This window comes from Carassius auratus, chromosome 40 (assembly GCF_003368295.1).
Source record: "Carassius auratus strain Wakin chromosome 40, ASM336829v1, whole genome shotgun sequence".
Taxonomy (NCBI): domain Eukaryota; kingdom Metazoa; phylum Chordata; class Actinopteri; order Cypriniformes; family Cyprinidae; genus Carassius; species Carassius auratus.
Genome location: NC_039282.1, coordinates 8299261 through 8308834, shown reverse-complemented (window position 1 = coordinate 8308834; position 9574 = coordinate 8299261). Strand labels below are relative to the sequence as shown.

Below are 9574 nucleotides of genomic sequence, written 5' to 3'. Positions count from 1 at the left end.
TAATGTTATATGTCATATAAATTCACCTTCCATTTTACTTAATTTTTTAAAGAATGCATTGAGTTCATTCTATTATTTAAAAATAAATAAAAATAAATACATATATACATAAAACATTTAAAATATTAATAATACAATTTCAAAAAGTAATAATAATAATAATAATGAAAATCTCTATCTGAATAAATAAACTTGTAACATAAAACAATTTTCTTTTAAAGTTGACATATTTAGTTCATGCATTAGTGGAGAATGTGCCATGACCTTTCCATAAAACTCATTTTTCTATGATCCAATAAGAGTCACAGTTATCAAAATGGTATGATTCATATTCCACATGCTAAAATGTTTACATCTATGAACACGCTAAATTTCACAGTCATAAACTTGTTTATAGCATGGTGGTATTTATACCAAGTATTTTACTGCCAGAGCAGCTCACCAGGCCCATTTATCCCCAACGTCATGATGAACATCTCTGTGCTTCACTTTAAAAGAACTTTAAATCAGATGTGGCCAGGCACGGATCTGGTTAAAATTTCTGTTTAGAACATCCCAAAACTATGAAATGGCAATGAATTTGATCCTGATCCTCTTTACTTCACACATATATCAGTGTTCTTCATAGGTGTCATCAGGTGCTGAGAAGACGCAGTGTCTTAACCATCTATCTCACACGCTAAAAATACTACAAGTCATGGTGTCAGCTAGTGTTGGCAGCAGAGAGAGAAAAAGAGAGGGAGAGAGAGAGATAGATAGATCGAGAGAGAGAGAGAGGGAGGTTCAAATTTAAAAGGCAGAAACCACAGCCTGATTGATGCGGGTTGCAAGGACTGAAGTCTTTCCATGATATTCTATTCCACCAATTAAACGTGAGGGGTCCGACCGAGCATCCAGCCTGCGCATTCACCAGGGAACCAAAGAATCCAAGAGAAAGTCCATTTTTGGATCTTCATCCCACCAGACTTCAAACACAGGCCAAAGGTCCAGAACAACACAGGAAAAATAAACACATTCACACAGACACAGGACAGGAAGGGGGAGCAGGACATATAGAGAAGAAAATAATACAGGATAAAAAGACAAACAGTCAACTAGTCCTGATGACTAGGTGAAGAATTTTGGGGGGTGGGCAAACATTCACTGGAAAGTTGGAATTTTATGAGAGGCATATGTCTAGTAAATTTATGTGACAAATTAATTCTGCTGAGACAAATGCTGAGCAAATCAAGTCCTCGACCAACTTGGGACAGTCAGGGGAACAAATTTATTGTTCATACAAGCACTTAACCACTACTTCAACTCCTGGTGACTGGAAGAAGAAATGTACCATCACCCACCCTGATGTCTGAGACTGAAGACTATAGTGGTAATAAAATGTGGCCTTAAAGGGATAGTTAACCTGAAAATAAAGTTTCTCATCAGTTACCCACCATCAAATTGTTCCAAACTTGCATTAATTTCTTTTTTTCTGTGTAGCACATAAGATGTTGTGAAGAAAGTTTGAACTATTTTTGTCCATACAGTGAAGATCAATGGGTCCAAACAACAAGTCACAGTGATGTTTAATGCATGGACAAAAACAAAACAAACAAACAAACAACATAAAACACTGAGACACTTTTGTGTTCCACAGAAAAAAAGAATGCCATACAGTTGTGAAAAGACATAAAACTATTAAAAATAACAGAAATAAAATACCTAAAATAATATAAAAATGGAATATAAGATAGAAAAAAAAATAAACCTAAAAAACGTGAACCTAAATAAACCTAAATCTTGCCTTGATAACTCAGTGAAATAAAATAAATATAAGCCGAATTACTAAAATGACTAATACAGGAATAAAAACACATTTTTCTAAATAGAAATATTTAAGAAAATATATAAAATGACAAAAACACAAAATTATATATAGATTTATTTCATAATACTAAATAACTCTAAGGATGAGTAAATGGCGACAAAATTCATTTTGGGATGAACTGCTTCTTTAAAAGCGCTATATTGAAAATTCTCTATTGTACCTTAAAGTCCCTTAGAGAAATATTTATCCATTAATTATGAAAAATAAACTGAGCCCTTATTGATTTCCCCAGAGCACTGACCACCATCAGCAGTCACATGGCTCAGTGTTCCTGGGCTTTGGAAACAAAACAAGCCGTTCCATCAATTCTCTTTGAATCAGTCTCCTCACCTCCCAGAGTGATGAGGTCTGTTTGTTTTTAAATCCCATCTGTGCTGAAACAAGCGCCACATGGTCGCCTATTGCAGGTTCAGAGAGGTTTAATCAACCCCAATCATTCTTTAATTCAGCTCGGCTGATTAAATTGTGCTAGAAAAATGTTTCTAACTTCCACAACACATTAACCGAAATAAAACAAGCCACTGTTGTATAAAATGTCATCAGGTCAAATGGAAACCGACGGGGCTAATAACAGATCACGAGGCAAGGGCAGGCGGCCCATCGTTTATGCAGTTGGTGTAATAGAGACTCTTGATTTTTTTAAGGCATAAGCCTCATAGGGTCCCAGGGCAGCTGAGCACTGAGCATTGACCTTCCTCTGGCTGCTGACCCACCAGGCATGCTAGTTTACAACAAGCCCAGTGAGCATCACCGCTGAATAGTCATTGAAATAAAACAAAACCTATTATTTCAATCAACGCATGCACAATAACATTACTAATAAAACCAGGGATTCTGAATTCAAGTATAAAGTTCCTGATAATGGCTCCATTGTGCTTTTGAAAACATTGTGGCTGGGATGAGAGAGAGTGAGTGAGAGAGAGATGAGGAGGGTACTGTGGGAGAAGGGGAATGTACCAAGTGCCATTTGGGAACAGCTGCCATTCCTGAGTGAAGTGTTTATAGTGTAGCTAACTGGGAGTCAGGGAGATGCCTCACAGGGGGGCACTGTGGTCCAGAGATGAGTATTTAGCCAAGAATACTTAAAAACCCCTCAGGCCATTGGTGTTGGCTTTCACTGTGAGTGGAAAACAGCGTTGCAAACATCACACAAAGTTCTCTGAAGATGGATATATTTAAATTTGATGCAATCAGAACGTAAAACTAATTAAACAAACATTTTACAAATATTCAATTTATTTTTGCAACTGAAGTGCCAAAACACTCATTTATACCTTTCCTCACATTCAATGTTATATTGTTATTTTTATAACTTAAAATGATCAAAACATCAGTAGTGCACTTTGCATTAATGGCAAATTGACATTAAAATCAATAGATGCCAAAAATGATACAACCCAGAAAGTCAAAAGCAAGTTCTTCTTCAGTTCATAAAGAGCCACAGTGCTTTATCACCCATAGTAAACAAGGGCATAAAGCATGAGATCTGGAATTACACCTCACATAACACTCCCCATTTTCTCTTGAAGAGCACCTGATCTTGGCAAACGCAGCAGCAGGAGGAAACGTTGGGATGAGGGGAGAAAGTGAGAAGAAGGGAGGGATGTGTTGTCAGTTTCCATGACGCTCTACTTCAAGTCCTCAGGAATGAGTTCTCAAAAAAACCTCTGCACATAAGAGACATGAATAAACACACAGTGTGAGACTGGACATATGGCAAAGACACACACACACACACACTAACGTCACAATTCCACATGTCAATAGTTACACATACATGTACACACAGGCTTGTAAAACACACAGCTCTCACACATACACAATCATAAACAGTACAGACAGCCCGTTCATCTCAATCAGATTCATACACACCTGGGGTTCATGTAAATTTGCACAAAGGATGTTGTTAGAAATGTTATTGCTACTATTCTATTACACCTTCATTCTCACCTTTCTTGCTGATTTTCTACCTGAAAAAGAGAAAGAAAAAAATAGAAGATGAGACTTGCACAGGTGAATAACTGAAAGGTGAAAAAAATATTTTGTTCCAGATAACATTTAAACTTTGACAGAGTGCCTTAATTAATTATATTTATTAACCACACTATCGCTGTCTAGTGATAAAAAAAAATATTTTGTGACCTGGATGCACGATTCTGAGATATTACAATCATAAATATGTGTATTACATTGTTTTATCTAAGAAAAATAAATCAGGAAATATTTGTGTACAATAAAAATAAAATTGAATAACTTATTAAATAATTAAATATATTAATACAGTTGAAATAAATTGACTACAAACAAGATTTGTTTTGGCTAAATATGAATTTACAATAACAAATATATGTATAATATACATATATAACAATTTATTTATAATTTATACATACATGTGTCAATATAGCGAAAATATACTGTTCATGGTTTAATTTATTTTTATGTTATTAATAATTGTTTATGTTTATGCATTTATTGTACATGCTCAAAGGTGCCATGGTATTCCACAAATATGCAAAGAGGTGCCTCAACAAACTATTTTCAAATGTACGTTTCTTCATTTTAAAGAGGATAAACTGGAAATTTGATATGCATCTAAGTGGAAAACCAAGATTTTTATGTTACATGCTAAAGTGACTGTATAGATCACATAGGAATATACAATGCATCATGTTTTCAGGATGTAAAAAAAACAAACATCAAATAATAACAATTAAAATGAGGGATGCACAATAAAGTTGATAAAAATGTATAAAGTGGTTTATAAACAACAAATGACTTACCAGCAAATATATAAAAAAGAAGTACTAGCATAGCAATTATGACGAAATACCACATGGTATAGTCAGGTCCTGTGATCAACAAACAAAGCAAAAAGTATATTGAAGAGTGCTGACAATCTGTCATAATGGAACATCAAGCCTGCCACCTAGTGGTTATTTGTAATATTTAATTTAAAGAATAATTGGGGACTGTCCAATTGTTCAAATAATTTTGTATTTGTGTTGCATCTTATTCACCTTTAACTATGAGATAAAAGCTCTTGTGGATAGGACTGAGTAAGGACTTATGGGATACTCTGCAGGTGTACTTATTTCCAGAGTCCTCCAGGCCAGGCTGCAGATAGAACCAGGCTGAGTGCGAGTATGTGCCATCTTTGTGATGTTGATGACTGAAGTACCGTACATTCTCCATTATCGGAGATGTAGGGCTGCCTCCAGATTCTTCAATGTACCACTCAATAGTTGCATCCAATGGATAGTACCCCTCTGCATCACATATTAGCTTCTCGCCCTTACCAAGTGTCAAAGTCAAGGGGGAAATCACGTTTATAGACACACGGGGTTGTTCTGTGGATTTTGAAAGAGAAAGTGATAGTTCCATCATTTATTCATCCTCATGTCATTCCATACCTACGAATGCGTTTCTTCAGTGTAGCACAAAAGAATATATTTTGGAAAAATATAATATCCTTATATTTATTTGTTAACCCTCCATCCTAGAACATTCCTGCATCTCACTCAATCCTATTCCATTATCATTTATAGCACAATTGTTTATACACTTATTTATTTGCCAATTTGTAAATCTCTTTTTTTTTCTTTTTTCTGTGTGTTGTTGTCTCTGTGTACTGGAAGCTTATGTCACTAAAACAAATTCCTTGTATGCGTAAGCATACTTGGCAATAAAGCTCTTTCTGATTCTGATTCTGATTTCTGATTCTGATTCTGATTCTGAAAATGTATTAGCTGATTTTATCCATACAAAGAAGTAAGTCATCTCACCACTTATGGTAAGAGAAATATCCTGGCTGCCATTGAGAGGAGGAACCATCACAGAGCAGATATATGTGCCCTCGCTGTGTATACTGGTGGGGGGAAGTTTAATGGAGGCGTTTCCGGCAGAAATGGCCTGGACATCTACTCCGCTGCCTTCTGTCTTCCCCGTGCGGCTGGAATAGCTGAAGAGCTTGCTGCGCTCCCCGTGCTGCTGCTGTCTCCACTCCACTGTTGCATGAGGCAATTTATGATCCACTGCAAACTTACAGTGCAGGCTTGGCACCTTCGATAATCTCACCTTCACTGAGGGTGTTTGAGTCAAAACAACCATCACAGCTGGAAAACACGAGGAAGACAGGATGAAATAAAACATGGTTGGGGAAAAAGTAGAAGTAGAGCCCCTTGACTACAGTGGTGGTCTGAAATGAGGAGCAAAAGTTTGTGTTTTTTAGTGCATACATTCATGTTCAGTTATACTTATTGTTGACAACAACAACCCACTGTTTTTTTTTGTATGCTTATATTAACAATGTAATTAATGTTGTATTTATTCATTCCTAGTATTTTTCTCATTAAGTTAGTGCCTTTTAAGCATGTTTACATTTGTTACAAAATAACAACTTTAAGAATAAAATTTTTCAGTATTTGTCAGGTTAAATTAATGCACATTACTTACTTACAATTTCTAGTTTGTATTTTTACATTAACTAATGTATTTGTTGTTCTGTTTATTAAATTATATATTTTTTCATCCAGTTTTTTGCTTTTTAAACATTACATTCATTAAAAAAATTAAGAACAACAACAACTTATTTTTCAGTATTGTTCAGGTACAATAAATAAACATTACATGCACTATTAACAAAACAATAACCAATTCTGTTCTGTATTGTTACATTAAAAATGTTCTAATTATTAAAAGTTAGTCATTTCTAATAAAGTCTGTGGTATTTAATCATTTTTACATTAGTTTGCAGTTGCACATTTAATTTATATTTTATTTGTTATCTATGTTCAGCAAGTAATCAGTAATCAAAGTTCAGTAAACATTGCAGGTATCATTATTGTCACACACATTAATATATTCCTTTAATTTAACCAAGCTGAGCACTCACCAAAAGCCCTAACTGATCATGTTTTCAAGTCATTTGAATTTTGAATATGATTTAAAAATGCTGGGGAAATTCAATATTTGCATTGTTTAATTTTTTATTATATTCTCTTCCAATTTTTAGAGGAGGCACTGCCTCCCTTGCTTCCTAGGAGGAAACACCCCTGATTGATGGTTACCTGATGTTGTCAGGAGATCCCCATCACTGATTTCTTTCCATTCCATGAAGTCAATCTGTGCTTGGGCAGGAGATGCAGTTGCGTGTCTGAGGAAGGAGGTGATGACAAACAAGCCTTGCGTATGGCGTATTGTACAGGTGAACCAGACGTTATGATCCTGCGCTCCTGCAGTAGGCCAGCGCATTACAATCCCTCCAGTGCTGTATCTACGGATCTCACAGAGAAGTGTATCCTTACTTCCCTCCAAATAACGCCTCATATCCACTTTAGAGGCTGCATTATTATACACAACAAATTAATACACAATATATTCTTTAAAGAGCAGAGCCCTTTATTAAGGTTATAACTTCAAATCACTTTCACTCACCTGTGACGAGGAAGGTAATAGTAGGGTGTATAGGCTTGTCGCCAACATTTCCAAATTGAAGCACAGCCTCTCTGTTGATATACTTGGTTTCTATGTGGCTTTTTTCATTTAAACGAACATGCTCATCCACAAACAGACAAGGAAGCCACTGAACATCATAAAGAGACTGTGAGCCAGTTACACCTGCTCAAAACAAACAAACCAGAAAATAATGAGAATAATAACACTATAAATAAACCCAATACTCAATTAATTGGAAATGAAATATGGAGCTAAACGAAACTGAAAATAAAAGTCCTCGTATACACAATCTCCATGATAAACAACCTTGCTATATAAAAGTGACTTTAAACTCCTCTGATAGTTGTATTCTTAAAATTATTACGCATACATTTACCTAATACTTATGATTTATATATAAAATACACATCTTGCATTATATTACATAATACGAGTAGAGGAGTAAGTTAAAGGAGAAGGAAAAATTGAACGGTGACATGACAGAAATAATCTATACAAGCAATATTTACAAATACCTAAGCATAAAAATGCTAGGATAAGACCGCCAAAAGTCCAAAACATATTGTATAATCTCATCGTCGGACAAAGAGCTCGCTGTGCAAGCAGCCAAAGACAGCCAAGCACTTTCTCTTTCGTTTCGACAAACTGATGCGCATCTGCAGGCTGCATACGTCATCAAGCCTGGTTTATTTCAGTTAACCGAACATTACATTCGCGAGTCATAAGCAAAAAAAAACTTAAAAAAAAAAAAAAAAAAAAAAAAAAAAAAAAAAAAAAAAAACACGCTCAACTAAGTATAATGGTCAAATCTAATATTCTACTATAACAACCAGTATGATATTGCGCGTGTAATCATATACTTACGGTACGGGTGCTGAGAGAAGTCAAAATGCATATAAACAAGCTGTCATACACACGTTTCCTTTATACTTTTGCTTATTTTAACAAACATTAAATTTAAAATTAAAATTTAACAAACAACATTTTTTTTAAATACTTTATTTTGTACATAAAGGTTTGTATTGTACATTAATTATTATAAATCGTTTATTAATGTTTATAAATGTTAATATTAATGATTTTCATTCATTGTTTTCTTTTATTTCATGTTTGTGTGTGTTTATAACTAAAACAAAATTAATAATAATAATAATTCCTTCCTAGCAATTGCTCTGTGTCCCATTTTCCTACAGACATAAGAAGTGTTTCTTTATATTTTAGCTCATTCTTTCAAATCATATGTATTCAGAGTGACCCTGACTATCATTGTATTCATTTTCAAGACATTTTACTGTGTAGTTGTGGAGAAAACTAAAAAAATAAAAAATGCATCCTAGCAATTGCATTGTGTCCCATTTTCCTACACTCATAAAAAGTCTACCTTTATAGGTTAGCTCATTAAAAACACATAGTATTATATAACATACATTTTTTGCTATTAGTAATATTAGTCTATTATTGTTTCAGTGCGAATTGTAGAAAACAGTCATGTTCATGTTTTGATGGGAAAAATAGTTGAGGTTTCCTTTATTTTTATTGGTTGTTGTTTTTATTGTACAGAAAGCTCATAAAAAGTGTACCTTTATATGTTAGCTCATTCTTTCAAATCATATGTATTCAGAGTGACCCTGACTATAACTGTATTAATTTTCAAGGCATTTTACTGTTTTGGAGAAAACTAAAAGCAAAAACCCCAAACATCAAACTCCATTGTTACACTTTGTTCCATTTTCCAACTCTCATAAAAAGTATTCATTTATATGTTCGCTCATTCTATCAATGGATACAGTGATAGTCAGTGTCACTCTGAATACATATACATTTGAAAGAATGAGCTAACATATAAAGGAACCCTTTTTATGAATGTTGGAAAATGGGAAAACGTTTTTTATTTATTATTATTATTTTTTTAAAAGCATTGAATAAAAGGGTGCAATTAATTGTGGCCAATGTGTATTACAGAAAAAAAAAAACATTTCATTATGATATTTACCCCCATTTTAAATTCTCATTATCCAAGTAAAGGATGCATTTTTGTGAATTAAAGAAAAAAATGGCCACAACTGTATCGTACTAATAATGAGCAATTTTACAGCATTTATTAAACTAGTCTAATTTCACTGTTAACTCATGTTTCTTATATTAATATATTGATAGTAAGTTTTCCATATTGCACAAAACATTTGTATTTAGAGATTAGCAGTAATCTAGATTCATAAATGCTGTAAAGTATTGCTTTTAGTGTTAATA

The 9574-nt window shown here is 33.9% G+C and overlaps 1 protein-coding gene across 1 annotated transcript; it reads right to left on the bottom strand.

Moving 5' to 3' along the window:
* Positions 1-1959: 1959 nt before the first annotated feature.
* LOC113058468 (tapasin-related protein) lies at positions 1960-7975 on the bottom strand. The gene is made up of 8 exons (XM_026226406.1): positions 7840-7975; positions 7304-7486; positions 6937-7209; positions 5653-5982; positions 4888-5217; positions 4651-4719; positions 3818-3837; positions 1960-3534 (listed from the first exon to the last, which is right to left on the bottom strand). Exons 1-8 carry the CDS (start codon positions 7898-7900, stop codon positions 3523-3525), a joined length of 1278 nt encoding a protein of 425 aa, XP_026082191.1. The 5' UTR covers positions 7901-7975; the 3' UTR covers positions 1960-3522.
* Between the last annotated feature and the right edge of the window lie 1599 nt (positions 7976-9574).